The sequence below is a fragment of the Neophocaena asiaeorientalis genome, unplaced genomic scaffold, assembly GCF_003031525.2.
Source record: "Neophocaena asiaeorientalis asiaeorientalis breed wild unplaced genomic scaffold, Neophocaena_asiaeorientalis_V1.1 scaffold2, whole genome shotgun sequence".
Lineage (NCBI taxonomy): Eukaryota > Metazoa > Chordata > Mammalia > Artiodactyla > Phocoenidae > Neophocaena > Neophocaena asiaeorientalis.
Genome location: NW_020172182.1, coordinates 15,763 through 38,618, shown reverse-complemented (window position 1 = coordinate 38,618; position 22,856 = coordinate 15,763). Strand labels below are relative to the sequence as shown.

The following is a 22,856-nucleotide window of genomic DNA, read 5'->3' as shown; positions in this document are numbered from 1 at the left end:
ACAGCAAACATATTTCTGTTCATTTTCTGAAAACCTCTAAAACTTTTGTAGAAGATTCAAAATTATCTTATACATTTCTTTTAAAATCTTGTTCCTTTAGAGTTCTGTAAAATTAATTATTTAAAAAATTCAAAATTTAAACTATTGTGTTAATCATAAAAAAGTATATTTACCTTTGGTAGTGAAGGTTCATACTAATAATAGTGACTGTTTCTAAACTGTATTACAGTTTAGAAGTACAGTTCCTGAAAGTTGTATTGGTAATCTTAATGGGTTTTTACCCCCCTTATTAAGCTTATACCCTCATATAAGCTTAATTTATAATGTAAATTGCCAAATCCTAACCCTAATTTTTAGTTCTGAAAGTTAGCCTTTTTAGCTGTCGTGCTTTTTTTTTTTTTTTTGCGGTATGCGGGTCTCTCACTGTTGTGGCCTCTCCCATTGCGGAGCACAGGCTCCGGTCGCGCAGGCTCAGCGGCCATGGCTCACGGGCCCAGCCGCTCCACGGCATATGGGATCTTCCCGGACCGGGGCACAAACCCATGTCCCCTGCATCGGCAGGCGGACTCTCAACCACTGCGCCACCAGCGAAGCCTGCTGTTGTGCTTTTTTTCATGCAAGATTTACTAGTTGTGTATCCTAAACTATCGTCTGTCAGGAGTAAATGGTATGCTGCTGTTATAGCAATAAAATGATTGGATCAAACCAGTACGAAGAGGGACTAGTGTTATGGTTTCAGTATTGAAACACTGTATAATATCAAACCATTCATAATGTGGCCAAGGAGATAGATACATCTAGTGCAAACTTGCCTCCTTTGTAAATTAGGTCAGCCAGTAATTTTTACAGAAATAAAAGACTAGGGCTTCCCTGGTGGCGCAGTGGTTGAGTCTTCCTGCCAATGCAGGGGACGCGGGTTCGTGCCCGGGTCCGGGAGGATCCCACATGCAGCAGAGCGGCTTGGGCCTGTGAGCCACGGCCGCTAGGCCTGCGCGTCTGGAGCCTGTGCTCCGCAACGGGAGAGGCCACAGCAGTGAGAGGCCCGCGTACTGCAAAAATAAATAAATAAAATAAAAAATTTTTAAAAAAGAAATAAAAGACTGATTTGAATTTATCAAATAGCAAATAGTTCAGAACATTTTTTATTGATCCTTTGTGTTAATCTTGTTGCTTTTTTAGTTAAAAGAATATAGTATTGGTATTTATTTCTTTACATGACCTTGCTTCTCTTCTTTTTCTTAGTTCAAAATAGAGCATACATTTGTACTCCCCTGGTGGGAACATCTCAGGTTATAAGGATGTTAATATTGCATCTAAGGACTGCATGACAACGCAGAGAACAGTTACTGGTATACAAATGCACATACCACACACCACATTATACACCACCATTCTCCCTTATTCCCTCCCTGCCTTGAATGGGGCAGACAGAATTTACCAAAAACCAGAGCAGAGTTAACCATAAAGAGTTCATTATTTTGGCTTTGGGGCATAAACTGATGGAAAAGAAATTGAGTTTAGTAAATTATGCTATGAATCACTTCTTTGTAAATTCACTTATATATTCCTGGTCTCATAATTTATTTGTTCTTTTGGCAAGTTTTTATTGCCTCTCAGGATCTCCATTACCAAGGCCCAGAGGGTGACTTAGTAATTAAGGATGAGGAGTCTAAGACACTTTTTTTCTTCAGCATATGAAGACTGTTTCCTCAGAGAACCAACTCAGCACAGCTCCTGGGAGACATGACTTCTAGAAGAACCCCAGATTTTTTCAAATGACATGATTTTTTTGATGTGAATCAAAAGAGGGGTTCATAATTATCTGATGCCCAGATAATTATGATACTTTACGTCTTGACTTTTTGGCAACAGCTTTATCGAGATATAATTCACATACCATACAAGTCTCTCTTTAAGTGTATTGAACTCAGTGGTTTTCATAATATTCACTGAGTTGAACAACCATCAAAGGAATCTTAAAATATGTGAGTTTTTTGACCTTTTTTTAACTTAGCATAGTGTTTTTGAGGTTCGTATCATGTTGTAACATGAATCAGTACTTCATTTCTTTTGATTACTGAGTATTAATCCATTTTGTGGATTTATTTTTTCATCAGTTGATGGACATTTATGTTGTTTACACTTTTTGGCTCTTACTAGTGGCTCTAATGGTGTTATGAATATTTGTGTATAAATTTTTGTATGGATGTATGTTTTTATTTCTCTTGGGTGTATACCTTGGAGTGGAAGTGCTGGATCATATGATAACTCTGTGTTTAATCTTTTGAGGAACTGCCAAACTACTTTCCCAAAGTGTATACACCATTTTACATTCCCACCAGCAATGTATGAGGGTTCCATTTTCTTTACTTCCTTGCCAGCACTTGCTGTTATCTGTATTTTTTATTATAGCTATCCTAGTGGGACCAGCTTAAATCTTGAATCACATATACCTGTGCCTTATCGTTGTGGCCTGTTTTTTCTTGCATTTAATTATGGTGATCCTTGTGTGACTGGCCACCTCTTACAGTTTCTCATTGCTGTACCCATGTGTTCATCCATCTTTTTGTTCCTCCTTTACTGTGGATCCAGACAGGGCTTGATGACTGATCTTGGATACACCACCACCTGCCCTTGAAGAAGATAGAGGTTTTGATAGCTTCGTATAGAAATAGGCTGTTTCATTTTTTAATTACTGTCATCTGTTCATCTATTTGATAATAGTTATATACTAAAATATATACCTGTGAAGTTGTTTATTCCTGTAAGTTTCATTTGTGGAGAAGAAAAAACTTGCTACTAAATATCTTTTTTTCCTCTCTTTTTCGGAAGTGGTTTACAAAGTGCACGTTAAGTACAAAACTATGGTGTTAGAAGTTAAGTTAATGGTTACAGCTCTTGGTGGGTGGAGTGACTGGAAGGGGATTTCTGGAGTGCTGGTTATCTTATGTTTCTTGATCTTGGAGCTAGTTACATAGATGTGTGAGAATTCACCGAGCTATAGACTTAGAGTACATGTGTCTTTGTTATATACTTCAATAAAAACTTAAGTTAAAATTGTTAACATTGTTTAAATCATTTTTAGCACTAGTAAAGGTTTTCATTTGTCATATTAACTACCTTTTAAATAAGTATATTCCATTTTGAGTCATTATATTTACTACCTTAAATTATCACCATTCTTATATGTACATTGAGTTGATGTAGATGCTATAATTTCAAGTCCCCTTGTTCAGCTGCTCATAATTTCAGAGATTTAATGATTTAGGTTCTTAGATTAGCTGTAGAAAGTCTGATTTTATGCTCTGCTGTGTTGCTTTAACTGAATGATCTTCAGCAGTTCAGTTTTGGCTCTGGTCATTCTGTATGTATCTAAAACTTTATGAAATGCAGTAGTTGTGCCTACTGTCTATTGGTGAGTTCAGGTTCTCGTTAGAGACTAGAGTGCTATGAAGGAAAGAACCATGAAAGAGAAGCTATATTTATATTAGTTCGTTGTTTATAGTAATATATCTAACATAATAACCATATAGATGTACAGAAAGTATTTGATGTAATTATCACTTTAAAATGTGATACCAGGAGAAAACCAGTGTTGACTAATCAAAGTCTTTTGAATTCTAATCTTTTTATCTATTTTTACTATAATAGGTTTTGGAGAAATTGTTTGATTTTGACCAAATATGTTATGCTGCTGAAGTTAGGAAGATACACAGTAAGATCAGTTTTTTGGTTAATAGAAGTTTTGAAGTAGGCTTATGTTCTGTAATCTTTATTTCTAAAAATTGGGTTTTATGGGTAAGAGGTATCAGAGAAAATTGACTCGTTACAGCCATTTTATATTCTGATGAGGAAAAGGTAGTTCTGCCCTATTACAGGGATATTTTCAGTGGAATCTGAGAACTGCTTAAACAGTATAATAAAACACATTAACCATCTTTTTAATATCTTATTGTGTCTTCTAGGCCTTCCTTAAAGTTTCCCATGTCTCAATGGACTCCTGAATATAACAAGCTCTATACCTTAAAAGTGGATATGAAGAGTGAGATTCCTTCTGATGCACCAAAGACACAGGAGAGTCTGAAAGGGATCCTCTTGCATCCAGAGCCCATTGGGGCAGCCAGAAGTTTTCCTGCAGGAGTTGAGATGATTAATAGTAAAGTGGGGAATGAATTCTCACATTTGTGTGATGATTCTCAAAAACAAGAGAAGGACATGAATGGTAACCAACAAGAGCAAGAAAAAAGTGTTGTTGTGAGGAAAAAACGCAAAAGCCAGCAGGCTGGCCCTTCATACATGCAAAATTGTGCTAAAGAGAACCAGGGAATATTAGGATTGAGACAACACCTAGAAACACCAAGTGATGAAGATAACGATTCTTCTTTTAGTGATTGTCTTTCTTCTCCTTCATCTAGTCTACATTTTGGAGACTCTGATACTGTGACTTCAGATGAGGATAAAGAAGTCTCTGTAAGACATTCCCAGGCAATTTTGAGTGCTAAAAGTAGAACTCATAGTGCACGGTCCCATAAGTGGCCTCGGACTGAGACAGAATCTGTTTCAGGATTGTTAATGAAAAGACCCTGTTTTCATAGCAGTTCATTAAGGAGACTTCCATGCAGAAAGAGATTTGTGAAAAATAATTCCTCCCAGAGGACACAGAAACAAAAAGAGAGGATATTAATGCAGAGGAAAAAACGAGAAGTGTTAGCCCGAAGAAAATATGCATTGCTCCCCAGTTCTAGTAGTTCTAGTGAGAATGACCTCAGCAGTGAATCCTCTTCCAGCTCATCAACTGAAGGAGAAGAAGATTTGTTTGTTTCTACCAGTGAAAACCACCAAAACAATCCAACTGTTCCCTCAGGTAAAAATTTTGTTTCTTAAGTTTCGGAATAGCACGGAAGCTATTGCATTGTGTTTGTGCTTATTTTCTTCTACGTTTTAGTGATTTCATTGTATTTAGAAGGAATATGAGGCTCTATTAACTTTAATTTTTAAGCCATATAGATAAATTACCAACTGTAGTATTAAACCATGACCCCAATTCTAAGATACAAATTTTAAAAATTTCTAAAATTTTCTATTTTTCTGGCAAAAATAAAGCACGAGGTTTTATTGGGGTTTTTTTTGGAAAAAGTTTTTATTTTATACATAATCAGATTATATTTTGTGAGTTGTTGATTTATGGTACAGTTTTTTTTCCCATAGTACTTCTTTAGTACGTTTAACTTTTATGAGTGCCTTTTCAGATAGCTATGTGATGGATTTCTTTCACATTCAACTACAGTAAGAACAATTCTAGTCACTAAAAAAGAACGCTTATTTTTCCTTTAAGTACTCTATTCTTACTGTTTACTCTTCCTTTGTCATGTTCTTTATAACGGAAAAATAATTTCAAGCATTTGAGAGGTAGCTTTTATTCTAATACTGGAACACAAACTTTTAGTCCTGACGGTGCTCAGTAGAGCCTATGATTAATCAGTTAAAAATGAATCGATAGGTGATTAGCTTGAGTGCGCCCCTCACCACAGTTAATGTTATATTTAACTAGAATAAGTTCATGTACAGTCTCTGAAGTGTATGTTCCATATAAACCATTTTTACAGTTTGTTGTAATTTAAGGTAATTTGATGAAGTGAGCATTGAGTGAAGTCTGAACTGAGGTAAAAGATTAATTTCTTGTGAAAGTGTAAGGAAAGTGGGGCTGGGAGAGCTTTTTAAACGGCTAAGATAATGGTTTCCAATTACTGACACAGCGCTTTCCTAGTCTTTGCCTGATGTCCTGCCTGTTGAGGACAAAGCCTACTTACTAGTCTCCTGTGCAGATATGCCATTTCTCCCTCTTCTCTCCTTCTATGTGGGTCCCTTCCTTTTCCAAGACACCCTTTCCTCTTCCACGTTTATTTTTCTATTCTTGCCAGAACCCTGAAATCAGCAACTTTGTTCTTAATTTTCATCTTAGCTATGGTTAGTTCATTTTTTATAACCTACCCAAATATTTGTTTTAAAAAGTTAATTGAGATCACCTGCAGCTGAAAGGAGGTTACAGCAACCATTCCCTGAGGTTTCTTGAGAAAGAGGGAGGTGAGAATAGGCATTGTCTTGCTTAATGTCACATCTCACATTTTTCTCAGGTAATTAGAATGTGAAGACTCTAGTTTTGGGAGTAGGAGCAGCAGAGTCCAATTTCTGCTTGAAATTGGTGAGGCAGGATGGTTGGTGATGTAAAGCAGAAGTTCTAAGGACCTGGTATTTGTAGGAAGCATGAGAATAAATATAGGCCTGAATCTTTGTTTTTATCTAGGAAGAAAGGAGTTCATATATCCTCAAGTAGTCAAGATAAATGCGAACTCTGTAACTCATTTTTAAATCTTGTTTAGTACTAATTGTAGCACGTGGGTTTTTTAACTGTCTCTCTTGGAAGAATTACATTATTTTCAGACATTATCCTTGTTTGTCTCCGGAAACACAAATCCAAAAGTTGAAGCCAAGTACTCCTGATGTTTTCTGGTTCCTAGATCAGTGTTTTAAACTAGTTTTTTTTTTTTTAAACATCTTTATTGGAGTATAGTTGCTTTACAAGGGTGTGTTAGTTTCTGCTTTATAACAAAGTGAATCAGCTATACATATACATATATCCTCCCTCTTGTGTCTCCCTCCCACCCTCCCTATAAACTAATTTTTAATAATAAAACTCTTAAAAAATATTTTAAAAAACCACACACACAAAAATAAAAGTCAGATGTCTTAAAAGTAAGTTACTAATTTATTTGCATATATAAAATGTTGAATAAATGTCAATTTAGAAATATTGCTTATTGGTACCCAGATTTTCTGATAACAGTTTTATTCACACAGGCACCTTAGACTTTGGTGACTTGGTGATTGCTAGAACCACTTTTTAAGTCATTAGACAGTTTTTGTTTTGTTTTGTTTTGTTTCGTTTTTGCCATATGCGGGCCTTTCACTGCTGTGGCCTCTCCCGTTGTGGAGCACAGGCTCCGGACGTGCAGGCTCAGCGGCCATGGTTCACGGGCCCAGCCGCTCCACGGCATATGGGATCTTCCCGGAGTGGGGTACGAACCCGTGTCCCCTGCATCGTCAGGCGGACCCTCAACCACTGCACCACCAGGGAAGCCCATCCCTCACTTTTTTATTTTTAGTGGAGAATTCAGAACAATTTCTGACATCATACCATTTAATTTGTTTTATATACTACATATTTCCTGCAAACTGGTGGATCTAAAAGCTTGCTTAGATTTAGCAACTCTTCCTTGGTGGTGCTGTGTACTTTCTGTTGCATCGCATGTTAAAATTGATTAGAGGTTTCAGATGGTGTCATCCTGATCCTTCCAGTATAAAGTTCCCCATCAACATTTCATGTAATACTTTCAGCAGCTTTGATGATCTTGCCTAGATCCATTATTTCATTACGGGTTGCAAAATGCTGACTTTCTATCATTCTGTTACATTTATTAACAGAGGTTATTTCATAAGGAAGAATTCTCCCTGCATCAGCTAATTGTTTACTCTGAAATGAAGGTGATAGAGTAAATGTACGATGAATGCTTGAGTCTTTACCTTCATTTACCACTTTCAGAATAAACTTTAGCAATGTTCAGAGAGGTTTTTCATTTTCAATTATCATTTTGAACTCATGAATTTTAGCATAGTTGATGTGTTGCAGTCTTTTTATTCTTTTTGATGTTCAGATACTTTCATCTTTGGCCAGTGGGAGCATCTTCAAGTTGGTTTGTGTCCTTTTTTTAAAAATTGTATTTATTTTTGGCTGTGTTGGGTCTTCATTGCTGCGCGCGGGCTTTCTCTAGTTGCGGCGAGCAGGGGATACTCTTCGTTGCTGTGCGTGGACTTCTCATTGTGGTGGCTTCTCTTGTTACGGAGCATGGACTGTAGGCGCGCGGGCTTCAGTAGTTGCAGCACATGGGCTCAGTAGCTGTGGCTCGCAGGCTCTAGAACGCAGGCTCAGTAGTTGTGGCACACGGGCTTAGTTGCTTCACGGCATGTGGGATCTTCCCAGAACAGGGCTCGAACCCGTGTCCCCTGCATTGGCAGGCAGGTTCTTAACCACTGCGTCACAAGGGAAGTCCCTGGTTTGTGTCCTTTTGATGCCACTCCACTAGTCTTTGATAACTTCCTTACTCTCTGATGTAACAAGATAGTCCAGATTCATCCTTTACATTTCCTGTTCCAAACCTGGAACCAGTCGTTCCAAGCACTCCTGATTTCCTTTTATTGAGAAGTGATAGTTAGAAGCTATCCACTGGGAACGAAAGTGCTCATTGTTCTACTGGGTTATCATTGCTTTTTGTCTTTCTTAATGGACAGAGTTAGGAATGTAAAGATTTTAGAAAGATAAATAATTAATTCATATGACTATTTCCATTGAAAATTTAGGATTAGGGTTTTTATGTAAGCTTGTGTTTTATTTTTGGATCTCTTTACTATCACATTGAAAATCTGGATTCTTAACACTATTAATTACTTTTTTATTCTATACAAACTATAAATACATAGACATAAGTGAACACTCATAAAGGAATGTAAATGAAAATCTCTACAATTATTATTAACAGTAATTCTATTGAATATAATAAAAGAATTTTCTGTGTGGTTCCTTTTTTGCCCTTGGCTGGTTTTCTGTGTGGTTATGCCACCAATTTAATATGCATTTAGGATCATTTGTTTTGTGGTTGTTGCAAAGGATTTTGTTTTGTTTTTTAAGAGATTTGTAAAAATTGTTTAGTTTTGCTTTTTAATTATGTGAAATATTTACCTGGTTCCAAAGTCAAAACTTTTAAACAAGATATATTCATTGAGGTCTAGTTTTCCACCTCTGCCCTCTCTTCCTATCTTTTTCTCCCTAATAGATAATCATTTTTCACTAGTTTCTGTTTTAGTTTGTTCCATTTTTTTCTCTTCAAAAATATTAGGGCTTCCCTGGTGGCACAGTAGTTAAGAATCCACCTGCCAGTGCAGGGGACATGGGTTCAAGCCCTGGTCCAGGAAGATCCCACATGCTGCGGAGCAACTTAGCCCGTGCGCCACAACTACTGAGCCTGCGTGCCACAACTACTGAAACCCGCGCACCGAGAGCCGAGCTCCGCAACAAGTGAAGCCACTGCAATGAGAAGCCTGTGCACCGCAATGAAGAGTAGCCCCTGCTCGCCGCAACTAGGGAAAGCCCGCGCGTAGCAACAAAGACCCAACACAGACAAAAATAAAATAAATAAAATATATTTATTAAAAAAATTATCAAATATATGTGTGTGTGTGTGTATATATATATATATATATATATATATACATATGCACACACATACATACATCCCCCCCTTATCTTACTCAAAACATATCTCTTTCTTTCACTTAATGTATACAGTCGTTAGAGTATAGAGATATAATAGAGGAATAAAAGTTGATATATGATGAGATATAAAGGATATATAGGCTTTCATTCCTCTATTCATTCTTTTTCATTCCTCTTTTATTTTTTTCCACAGGTCCACAGTACTCCATTGTATAGTTATACCCTAATTTGTTCAACTAGTCCCCATCGACGAACAGTTTGCAGACTTTTACTATTATGAATAGCATTGCAGTGAATAGCTTTTTGTATATGTCATTTAATAGTTTTTGCCATTGTATCTTTGGGATAGTATTCTAGGAGGGAATTGTTGAGTCAAAGATAAAAGAGTATGTTATTTTAAAAATATGGCCAGATTTCTCTGAGAGGATCGTAACCATTTTGGGTCCATCAGCAGTGTGTGAAAGTGCCTATTTTCCCAAAGCCTTTCCAGCAGAATTAGTTGTCAGATTTTAATTTTTGGCCCATCTGAGAGGCAAGAAATAGTATGTCAGTACATTTTTAATTTGTATTTTTTATGACTAATGTTTGTGTGTCTTTTCATGTATTTAAAGGTCATTTGCATTTCTTGTGATCAATCTGTTCATTTCACTTGCCTGTTTTTCTGTCGGAATGTTGGTCTTCATTCTTGCATTCATTTTTAGAAGTTTTTTTATATATTAGAGGTATACATCCTATATAACACATTTTCCTCAAATTGGTCATTATGTTTTTGACTCTGCAATACTTCTTTACCTTGCCAAAATTTCTTTGAATTAGTCACACTTATTGACCTTTACTGTTTCTGGGTTTTTGAATCATAATTAGGAAAGTTTTCCCCACTCCAAGTTTAAAAGGAAACTAGCCCATTTCCCCCCTAGCCCTTGTATTGTTTACCTTTTTTTTTTTAAATGTATAAAGCACAGATCTATTTGATGTTTGTCCTCATGTAGTGTGAAGAATGGATCCTTTTTGTCTCATGTGGCTATCCAGTTATCCCAAACAAATCATTAAAAACTTTTCTATTGACTTGAGTTGCCACCCTTGTCATATGTTAAATTTCCATAAGTATTTGGATCTATTTATGGAGCTTTCATACTGTTCCATTAGTTGGTCTGCCTGTCCACACACTAGAAGCACACTGTTTTAATTATAGACTCTTTCATGTTTTCCTGGTTATTCTTCCCTGTTTATTCTTCCAAGTGAACTTATAATCAACTTTTTATCTGAGGATGGTGGTAGTGGGGAGAAACATGATGATATTTTTATTGGGATTGTATTTGTAGGCTAAATTAGGGTGATCTGACATCTTTAGGATTTTGGGTATTCCTCTTCCAGCGTATGGAATGTCTTTTCATTTACTGAAATCTAGTTTTGTATCTTTTTTTAAAAATAAATTTATTTATTTTATTTATTTATTTTTGGCTGTGTTGGGTCTTCATTGCTGTGCACGGGCTTTCTCTAGTTGCAGCGAACGGGGGCCACTCTTCGTTGCAGTGTGCGGGCTTCTCATTGCAGTGGCTTCTCTTGTGGAGCATGGGCTCTAGGCGCACAGGCTTCAGTAGTTGTGGCACGTGGGCTCAGTAGTTGTGGCTCATGGCCTCTAGAGCACAGACTCAGTAGTTGTGGCACATGGGCTTAGTTGCTCCATGGCATGTGGGATCTTCCCGGACCAGGGATTGAACCCGTGTCCTCTGCATTGGCAGGCGGATTCTCAACCACTGTGCCACCAGGGAAGCCCCCTAGTTTTGTATCTTGCAGGGAATGTTTTACAGGTGTTTTTTTTTTTAACAGCTTCATTGAGGTATAATTTACCTACCATAAAATTCATCCATTTTAAGTATACAATTCAGTGATTTTTAGTAAATTCAGAGCTGTGCAGCCATTACTGCAGTACAGTTTCAGAACATTTCCATTAATCCCCAAAGATCCTGGATCCCTGTTTGTTTATAGTTAATCCCTGTCCTGCCCTCACTTCCGCATACAGCCTCTAATCTGTTGCTGTCTGTATAGACTCGCTTTTTCTGGACATTTCATATAAATGAAATCATATAATAGGTGGTCTTTTGTGTCTGGCTTCTTTCACTTAGCATAGTGTTTTTGAGGTTCATCCATGGCGTAGCAGATATCAGTACTTAGTTTCATTTCATTTTAATTTAATTCTATTCTGTTCTACTTATTTTATTATTTAGTTCCTTTATAGTATTCCATTGTATGGATTTGTTTACCATTAGTCAGGTGATGGACATTTAATTGTTTTTAGTATTTGACCATTGTGAATAATGCTGCCATGAACCTTTGGGTACATATTCTTTGTGTATGTATATGTTTTCGTTTCTGTTGGATAGATACCCAACAGAAGAGTCCCAAAGAAGAGTCAAAGCTGTTAAAACTTCAGTCACTTTTGTGACTGCAAAAGACAGGAGCAGTAGCGTAACAGGAAGATTCTTTTGATAGTAATTAGCACCAACTTGTTGAGTAGTTACGGCATGGTGATATACTTCATGTAAAGAGCCTGAGTTTAGAATTGAAATTAGGTGTTAATTCCAAGTGTTGCTCATGTTTGCTTGACAAGTCGTTTAAACTTTCTAAGTTTCAGTTTCTTCATGGAGCTAGACATGCAGAATATTATACATGGGACAAAGTATGTGCTCACATATTGGAAGCTATTCTTGTTATTGGCATCATACCAGACTTAAGGCACAGGGGGACCAGAATAATCAATGATTTTGGGGGGTTCTTGAAGACCTCTGTCAGAGAAACCATTGTTTTTGTTACCATTGTTACAGTACCCAGGTTATTACATTTTATTTTTCTCATGATGTATTAATACATTATTGACAGGGGGATTTTTGCTGAAACTACATCTCCAGTCAAAAATGTGTTAAAAAGTACAAGCAAAATAAGTAATCTTAAAAGAAATAGCTAAATCACCTGCAGTCCCATCACTCTTAGCTGCACTCAAGTCTCTCATCCTTTAATATTTCTACATGTAAATGACATGAAAATGAAATTGGCCCAATAAGAAGTGACCTATTGTCTTGATTTTTAAAAAGCTGTATTAAGGTTAACTTCATAATTTTAGGAATATTTCCTTTAAATAGTGTTTTAAATAATAGTCATTCTAAAGATGCCCAAATCTTGCCTAATTGTGATTATTATTTAGTTACATGATTTTTATGTATTATGTTCAAGTTATGCTTATAAAGATTCTTTTTAGAAAAATGTTTAAGCAATAGAGTAACAGTGCCTAAATGAGTTATTTATATAACTTTTAGTTATACAATCTCTGAGTTCATAAAAAATTATATAAATTGAATTTTAATGCATTAGCAAAGCTAGATTTGTATCATTTATCATTGGAACTTCAAAATGTTACATTTATATTTGACTTTGCATAACTGTGTAAAAGGTGTTTAATAATGTTAGGTGATTTTTTTTTTTACAGGCTTGTAAAGAAATTTCATGTATACATATATGGAGAAAAATCACTAATAGAGCCGATATATAGATGTAGCTTTTCTCCATGTAAAGTGGTAATGTCCAGTTGGTGGGTTAAAATAAGAGAGGTTTTTTTTTTTAAAAAAAAAAATCCATGGTCTTTTATTTTTATATATAATGCTTTTAGTTTTAAATATATGATTGCCTGTGTACGCTTACCTTAAGCTGCATCATGTATGTGATTACGAAGAATTAGAAAAGTAATTTGGAAATTGAATCGATAATATTATTTTAAATAGCCACTGAGTGCTGCTATTTTGTTTTTCTCTGCCTATATTTATGCTGTTAAAAATACATTTGACCTGAACATGTGTATGTGTGTAATCTTTAGAACTTAGAAACTACTTAAAACACTTTGCACATAATTTTTAAATCTTAATTTTTTTCTATTTAATGGATAGAACAATTTGTAAGTATTCCAAAATAGAAATATTATGGAATTTTTTTTTTTTTGCGGTACGCGGTCCTCTCACTGTTGTGACCTCTCCCGTTGCGGAGCACAGGCTCCGGACGCGCAGGCTCAGCGGCCATGGTTTACGGGCCCAGCCGCTCCGCGGCACGTGGGATCCTCCCGGATCGGGGCACGAACCCGTGTCTCCTGCACCGGCAGGCGGACCCTCAACCACTGCGCCACCAGGGAAGCCCTAGAATATTTTTAAAATAACTATTTCTCCAATCAGATCACCTTTTATTGCCTCTGTGATTTACCAGTGCCTTCCTTGTTATCCTCTTTGGAGTATCAGAGAGCATTTTATAGATCTTTGTCATGGGCTTGTAACCTCCTCCAGATAGTGGCCAGCTTTTGAAGTAGTGCAGATATTTGATGATGTTGAGGTATATTAGAGATGAAATTCCAGGTTGTCTAGGAATGGTGCCTCGGGTGAAGGAATGTAGATGTAGACTGCGTAAATTCCACAGTGAGAAGAAAGTTGAGCCATTTGTTGTCATTGTGCTAAGCAAGAGTTCTGTAAGAGTTAGATAAAAATGAATATATGGTATCAATGGAATGCCACCGTGCTAGTAGAAAATGTAATGAAGAAAGGGAGCATGTTTACAACAGCAGCAAAGAGAATAAAGAGTGTAAGAATAATCTCAATAGGAGTATATTTAGCTTCTTTGAAGAAAATTATGTAGCTTTATAGAGAGTTACAATTATAATCAAACCAAACCCTCACTTTTTCTACAGGTTTATAAATATGATATTGGACAGATATGTTCTTGGATGAAAGTGTGTATATTATAGAGATATCAGGGCTTTGTTAGTGATGCTTAATGCCAATCCAGTCCAAATCTCAAGAATTTTTCTCTCCCCTTGATTTTATAATCCTGAAGAATAATTAGAAAAACCTGAATCTACTAAGTATCAAAATAGAATTATTCCAGTTTTTTCAACAAATAGTGTTGGGACAGTTATGGATCTACATGCTAAAAAGGTGAATTTAGACCTTTTATATCATGTCAGACACAGAAATTAACAAAATGGATCACAGACTTAAATGTAAGAGCTAAATTATATAACTTCTAGAAGAACATACAAATTCTTAGTCACCTTTGGTTATGCAGAGATTTCTTTAAAAGGTCACCAAAAACATGATCCATTAAAGAAATAGCTGATTTGGGCTTCATCAAAATGAAAGACTTGTATGTTTCATAAGACACCATTAAGAAAATGAAAAGAATATATACTACTGTATATACTACTATACATGCAGTAGAACAGCTATAGTAAAAAAGAGATGGTAACAATTAGTGGCGAAGATGTAGAGAAAATGGAGCCCCATTTTCCTGGTGGGAATGTAAAACTGAACAGTCACTTAGGAAAACAATTTGGCACTTCATTAAAATGCTAAACATAAATTTACCATAGTATTTAGAAATTACATTCCTAAGTATTTACCCAAGAAAAATGAAAGTACATGTATGCCTGAAGTACGTGTATTTATTTGTAATAGCCAAAAGTGAGAAAAATTCAGATATCCATCAACAGAAGAATGGATGAACAACAAACTGTGATGTATTCATATGATAGGATACTGCCCAGCAGTAAAAAAGAATGAACTATTGATACACACAACATGAATAAATCGCAAAATAAGTACACTCAGTGAAATAAGCCAGATATGAAAGGATATGTAATGTATTACTCCATTTATATTGAGCTCTTGAAAATACAGATCAATCCATAATGACAGAAAGCATGTTAGTTGTTGTAGGGATGTAGGGATGGGGTTAGAGGTACAATGATTGACTGAAATAGGGCATGTGGGATCTTCTTAGGGTGTTGGAAATGTTCTAAAACTGGATTGAGGTGATGTCTATGCTCCATAAACACACTACAATCAGTGAAATGTACACTTAAAGTGGGTGAAATTTTAAGCTCTCAATATTCTTATTATGGGAAAATTCTCATCACAAGATATTACTTGTAAACTGTTGTCTGATCTTTACATTGACAGGTGATAGTAATGAAGAGAGAAGAATGTTTTAAAAAAAGACATTTTAGCCCTAGATTTGTGGAAAATATAGCAAGAGAAGAAATGGAACATAACTTTTCTTTTTTGTTGTTGTTTACTTGACCATTTTAAAGTATGCAGTTCAGTAGTTTTAAGAATATTCACGTTGTTGTGAAACAGATCTCCAGAACTTTTTCTTCTTGCAATCTGAAAGTCCATACCGATTAAACAACTCCCTTTTCCTTCCGCCTCACAGGTCTGGTAACCACCATTCCACTTTCCCTAGGAATTTGACTACTTTAGATGCCTCACATAAGTGAAATCATACAGTGTTATTTTGTGACTGGGTTATTTCACTGAGCAGGGCCAGATTCTATTTATAATCTTATCTAATGCCATAAGTAAAAATTAGTTCTAGGTGAAGTAAATATTAAGGAAACACATTGCACCAAATATAGTAATGTACCAACTTCTAGATGAGTGAGCACTTTCTGAACTTGGAATACTTTAGAAAAGAACACGTACAAAAAAATTACAGATTTTGTAGCACAAAACTGAAAAGCTACTGTGTTTTTCTTAAAAGAATACCATATTACATAAATTTAAAAACCTTGAAGAACACTTACACAGAGTGTGGTGTCTTCATTTCAGATATTAAAGGGTTGATATCTTATAGAATGTGAATATCTTACATAAGATCTTAAATCAGTACTTTTAGATATTACAGTATTAATATCTTTATATAAGATTATACAAATTCTTATGGAAACTACTAAAAGTTTGTAAGGAACAAACAAAAATCATAAGAGGAAACAAATGTGCAAATTAAGAGAGTAAGTACTGTTTTCACTTTGCATAGTGAGCTCTCGTTTTAAAAACTTTGATTTGACAGATGAATTTTACTTTTGTAATGAATTTCAGTCTTCAAAGTCAAAATAAAAATTTTGTCTTTAAGTTAGCTGACAGGCATATGCTCTTTATTTTTTTAATTGAAGTATAGTTGATTTACAACGTTGTGTTAATTTCTGCAAAGTGATTCAGTTTTATATATATATATATACATTCTTTTTTTGTATTCAGTTAAACATATATATACAAAGTGATTCAGTTATACATATATATATATATACACATCCTTTTTTTTTTTTTTTTTAGTATTCTCTTCCATTGTGGTTTATCATAGGATACTGAATATAGTTCCTTGTGCTGTATAGTAGGACCTTGTTGTTTATCCCATATGCCCTTTAAATGTTTTTTCTTTTTGTTTCCAGGAAATATTGATGAAGATGTTGTGGTGATAGAAGCTTCCTCCACTCCCCAGATCACTGCCAATGAAGAAATTAATGTTACCTCAACTGACAGTGAAGTGGAGATAGTAACAGTTGGGGAAAGCTATCGGTAAGATTTTAATTCCTGGTTGTATATTTGAAGTTTTAGATGTAAATGTTTAGACCCATTTGTGCTGCAGATATTTGCATTTTTTTACTTTTTTTTTCTTTACCTAGTTTTAGTGTGTGTATACCAACCAGATTAGTGGTTGTCAAACCAGACTGTATTAGATTCATCTGGGAAGATGATAAAATATATATTATTGCCTGGATCATAGCCCAGACCAGCTGAACCAGAATCTTAGGAATCAGTACTTTTTTAAGCACCCCAAGTATACACTGAGTGTTGAGTCATTGCTCTAGATAAACATCAGTTTTACTTGGTGTTTTATAAAATTGAATTTGTTTTATGATTCAGAAAGTTCACAAACTCCTCTGAAATTTAGATGTGAATAGTACATAAGTATTGGGAATGATATTGGTATCTCATTAATACCAGTGATGTTTATGCTATTTTGGTAGGACAACTTAGTATAAAACATAGTTTTTGGATTTTTTTGTCCTTCACTCAGTAATTTTATATAAGCCCTGTAGTAAAAAATGAATGATATATCCTCATTTGTTTTGATAAATAACTGGAAATGACATTGCCCTTTTGAGAATCACTTTGACGGAAAAAAAAAACGAGAGGGAGACCCTAACACAATTCATTTTGTGCTTTAGATGATTACAAATACTGGTAAAGGAAGCAGTGAAGTACTCCTCTCTTTCGTCTGATACACCAAACTGTGGATGAATCTTAATTTTTGTGTTGGAATGAATTTAGAAATGCATTTGCTTATTGTATTTTAATTTGTTATTGATTTAAGAAAAAAGCATTCTTATTTTGGAAGCATGTTACAATCATACCTAGAATGTGCTTCTTTACTTGCCACTTTCCCATTGGAGTACTACTTCTAATGGCATGGAAGAGAGCACTCTATAATATATCCCTGTTTAAGTTTTAAATGATTTTCCCAGACTCCGAGGAAAATTGATACTCCACAGTACGTGCCACAGTTATTCTGTGACTGTCCATAGTGGTTGGTACAACGCTGACTCAGTTTTTATGAGCTATAACAATTGTTGAAACTAAGGACCTGTTTTTTCGTGGAACTGGAGAGCTTTCTTTTCATGTAGACGCTTAAATGTTCAAGCAGATGCGTTTACATAGTGATAGACAGTGCTCTTGGAAAAGACACACAGTGCTCATTAGCCGTATTTATTTTCCTTATGGTTACCTAGAATATTAACTTTGTCACTTTAGCTGGCTCTTGGCCCTTCCTGTTCAAGAGAGAATGTATCTGTGTTTCAGATCCCTTTGTGTCAAGATTTGACAGTTGCCACTAATTATAGGGGCGACTAAGGCCTCTGTGAAACTGTTCCTCATACATCAAGTTTTTTGCTGGTACTTTACTCAGCATTATATTTGGAGTTAGGACATCCTGTGAAGTTTTCACAGAAGTGCTGCATAGTGGACGTGGAAGTTTCTGCAGCTGTTAACAGCGTCTAAGAAATAATAGACTACTCAGTCTCTCATCAAAGGCTTGGTTTCTCAAGAATTTTAAATGGTGATCATTCTTATCTAAAACCATTTCAGCTTGAAATATTTGTTTACCTTCATGCCTTAATCTATACAATTCTTGCTGGAACACACGGTCTTTTTTTAAAACTCTGTCTCAGGATTTAACCTCTGTACTCCTGTTACTTGAAAACTTATTTTTAGAATTTGAACTTCTTTCTAAACTTTTAGGCTGTGTAATTGCTGAGGCCATTGTCAGCTCAGTTTGAACTTTGGAGTTCTCTTCTGAGTGGTCAACCTTATACGATGACTGCATGTTAGTGGATCTGGCTCACTTTTTCCATACATAGTGACAATAAGCTTATAGGCAGTTTTACATTCAGTTTGGGCAGGAGAAAAGACCAACTTTGTAAGCCCCATCTTTCTAAAACATATTTATCTTTTTCTCCTTGAAGCCTGAGGACTGCATATTCTACATACTATCCCTCTGTACCCTTAGTCCAGATCATTACAGTGAATCCTTTAAGAATTTTTTAAAATAAAATATATGCTGTAAGTAATTTAGTACAATACACATAATTAAAAGATGATAAAAGCATTCGGTGTTGAGGGTTTGTGATTATATGCCTTTAAAGCCTAAAGCAGCTCAAACGATGATGTTTCTTATAGTAAACTAGCTACAACTATCCGTACCTCTCCTGATGGCAAGAACTCTCTCTGGTGCTTTGAATCTCTTTTAGACAGTCCCAGAAACTTAGCTTGGGTTGGGACTCCCAAAGCCATGCTTTGCAGATCCAATCTAAACTAAACATAGAAGATCATGTGAACGTTAAATGTTTAGGGTGTTGATATTTTTGTTACTAAACCTGTGGTGAATAATTTTAGGTATTAACATAAAATGTAAATAATTGATTATAACCCAGGTGAATATTCAAAGTAAACATTGAAAAGGGAGCAGCATTCTTGAAACAGAATCCTATATTTTACACCAGTGATTGGTCTAACATATCAATTTTCATTTTCTGAGGTCAGTTGATTGGTGAACATTTGTTGAACATTTAATTCAGCAGATGTTTATTGAGTGCTAGACATTATGCTAGTCAGAATTTTAAATTCTATTATGATTATTTCTCTGAGAATTCTTTTTTTTTTTTTAATTTATTTTATTTATTTATTTTTGGCTGCGTTGGGTCTTCGTTGCTGTACACGGGCTTTCTCTAGTTGTGGTGAGCGGGGGCTACTCTTCATTGCAGTGCGCAGGCTTCTCATTGCGGTGGCTTCTCTTGTTGTGGGCTTCAGTAGTTGTGGTGCGTGGGCTTCAGTAGTTGTGGCTCGCGGGCTCTAGAGCCGAGGCTCAGTAATTGTGGTGCACGGGCTTAGTTGCTCTTTGGCATGTGGGATCTTCCCAGACCAGGGCTTGAACCCTTGTCCCCCGCATTGGCAGGCAGATTCTTAACCACTGCACCACCAGGGAAGCTCCTCTGGAGAATTCTTGAATGAAGAATTTCACAACTTAGTTTGTAAGAAAGGCTTATGATTTCTTAGGTAACTAAAAATTTTGTTATTTAAGGTCTCGTTCAACCCTTGGACACAATAGATCTCACTGGAGCCAAGGTTCAAGTTCGCATACAAGTCGGCCACAGGAGCCACGGAACCGCAGTAGGATTTCTACTGTTATACAGCCCTTGAGGCAGAATGCAGCAGAAGTTGTGGACCTTACTGTTGATGAAGATGGTAAGTTGGAGTACTAGCAGTGTAGAATTATGAAGAAGATTTGCTAAAATGAAGTATCTTAATATGCTAGAAACTTCTATTGCTGCTTAATGGTAATATATATTAAATTACAGGGAAGTTGCCAGGTATCCTAATGTTATTTTTCAATTAATATAATAACCTCAGTTTGTAAGTTGTGTCTAAAAATTCTCTCTGATTATTACTTCATTGCTTGGTAGTTATTTTCTTAGAAAAAAATTATTTTTACAAGAGGTGGTTTGATCTATCCTCAGACTTATGTGTTATTGATACTTTCATTTATAATATTGTTATCATACTTTAACTTTGCTATGAAAAATAGAAACAGCACTTTAAAAATACAGAACAGGAAAGCAATATAACTGAGTTTAAATGGTTAATACTGGTTATTTGAAATGTTCGATTTGCTTTTAAAAGTTGTGTTATCCTTCAGTATAATAATATGGTTACCTTATGTGCTGCTCAGCTTTAGTGTTTTGTTTTGGCTTACAGCTGCACCCAAGTAACTGAGGAAATAAAGCTAGAGTTGGAAAACAGAGGTTAGGGAAAGTGGTAGCAAGTATGAATATATGAATACATATGTGAATTTTCCCTCATATTGACAATTGTCTTCAGATAGTAATAGTTACATCTTAGAAGGAAATGGTCAATCATAATTTCCTTAAGGAGACAGTAAGCCATATATGAATTTGTTAATTTTGGCAGTTAGCTATAAATTGGAAAAGATACATTCGCTAGGTAGGAAGAGTTAGGGGCCTTGTGCAATCAGCTCTCATATCGGCTGTTTGCAGTTTGGATGATTATAACTTTCAGAGTAGCAGTACTTTGGGATTAAGATGTTTATTAAGGGCTAATTTATTCCCATTGTCTACATTTCATTTAACAATGTCTCGGTTTTTATTTTGAAGCACCATAAATTATCTGTAAGGCAGTGGTTAATACAATAGGGATTAATTAAAGATTACTCAATTAAATATTGATGGCTCTTTTGGAAACTTTTTGTGTGTTGTCCCATGTGACACCTGCCATCCAGTAAAGTAACAAAAGGTGACAGAGTAGCCTTTTAACCCACTAGAATTTAGTTCAAACAGGATACTTTTACATTTAGGTTAAAAGTATTCCAGTGATCAGCAGATGCCCCCTTCTCCCTACTGGTTTCTTTTAGTGGAAGGCTTCTATCTTATTAAAAATAAATTCAAAACTTAAGTTTATCAGTTAGACCAGTGGTTCTTACCTACTGGCCATTTTGTGCCCCTAGAGACATTTGGCAATATCTACAGACACTTTTGGTTCTCACAGTTGGGGGAGAGTGCTATTAACATCTAATGGGTAGAGGCTGGGGTTGCTGCTAAACATCCTACAGTGCAAAGGACAGTCCACCCCGACCCCCCTCCCACCTCCAACAAAGAATTATTCAGCCACTGTCAATACCAATAAGACTGAGAAACTGAGATAAATAAACTATTTGCAAATCAACAGAGGTTCCTCCCTCCCCCTTTTACGTTTAGGCAAATATATTTCTTTAAGCATCTGAAGTACAGGGTCCCATATAGACTAACAGGTACTATTTGTGTTTCAGGAATCAGCGGACCTCACTTCATTGTATAGAATAGTTGTCCTCTCTTTGTATATCACATTTAAAGAGTGATAATTCAGGTCTAATTATTGTGACTATGCTTTGCACAGATTTATTCCCATTATTCTTAATTTTTAAACAATCATTTAACAATTAGGGTCTAAAGTATAACTCATTCATAAGTTAAGGTCTGCCTGAAATTTCTTTTAATTTCTACTATAAAAACTTTAATTTTTATTAGAAAGCACTGATGAATATTAATATTGGCAAAAAATTGGGGGGAAAAACATACAAAAAGACATGTAAGAAAGAAATTAAAATGGTTATTAAAAATCATAGCTAATGTTTATTGAATGACTACTGCTTGTAAAGCATCATATAAAGTGCTTTATATGTGTGATCTCTGTTTATCCTAACAACAGTTCTATGAAGAAAATTCTGTACTTTCCTAGTTCTACAGGTGGGGAAATAGAGAGTGGTTAAGTAATTTATCCTAGATCATACTGTCAGTGATGAAATCAGAATTGCTGTCCAAGCTGTGTGACTCTAGAATCCATAATGTAACCAGAGAAAGTACAATTTGTATACTGTTCTAACAGCCTGTGACAATGTGTATGGACATAGCAGAGGGAGTTTTACTTTGCCTCTTTTCTTTGTGATCAGAAAACTTACATGGTCATTACCCAAAGAAACTATGTTAGTCCTTTGAATTATTGGAATATACATATATGTGTTGGGTTTTTAAAAATGCAATAACATGTCATTCTAATGTTGCAGTTTAACTTTAAGAAAACTTTTTTTTAACTGTATATTGTACTTACTAGAGGGTTCATATTTTGTTTTAATAACTATCATAAAAATGTTAGCTTTTATTAAAATATAACCCATTACCTAATTTGTTTTGAAATGCTAAATAAACATTTTCTATATTGTAGAACCTACTGTAGTACCAACCACTTCCACTAGAATGGAATCACAAACCACAAGCGCTTCCATTAACAATTCAAATCCATCTACCTCTGAGCAGCCCTCTGATACTGCTTCAGCTGTCACTAGTAGCCAACCCTCCACAGTGTCAGAGACTTCACCTATGCTTGCAAGCAATAGTATGAGTGGTACTTCTACAGGAGGTATGTAAAAAAAGAAAAAGAAAAAAAAGAAGAGCGGGGAGGGGACTCTTTGTTAGAAAAAGGATTGTTGTTTTTAAGATTTTAGCTGTGTTAGCAAGAGTGTATTCTTAGAATAAGCATCATATGTGAACAAAGTGGTCTCTATTAGAATTAGGCTATGACTTCATATTTGAGTCTGTGTGCTATGTTAC

At 35.5% G+C, this 22,856-nt stretch overlaps 1 protein-coding gene across 4 annotated transcripts in view; it reads left to right on the top strand.

The window, feature by feature from the left end:
* Positions 1-22,856, top strand: part of RNF111 (ring finger protein 111) — a 68,697-nt gene that overhangs the window by 30,144 nt on the left and 15,697 nt on the right. For all 4 annotated transcript variants that reach the window (XM_024761406.1, XM_024761397.1, XM_024761389.1 and 1 more), the window contains 4 exons: positions 3,966-4,864; positions 16,590-16,716; positions 19,778-19,941; positions 22,471-22,665. In XM_024761406.1, coding sequence (XP_024617174.1) covers positions 3,985-4,864; positions 16,590-16,716; positions 19,778-19,941; positions 22,471-22,665 — 1,366 coding nt within the window. In that variant the 5' untranslated portion in view covers positions 3,966-3,984. The remainder of the gene's footprint in view (positions 1-3,965; positions 4,865-16,589; positions 16,717-19,777; positions 19,942-22,470; positions 22,666-22,856) is intronic.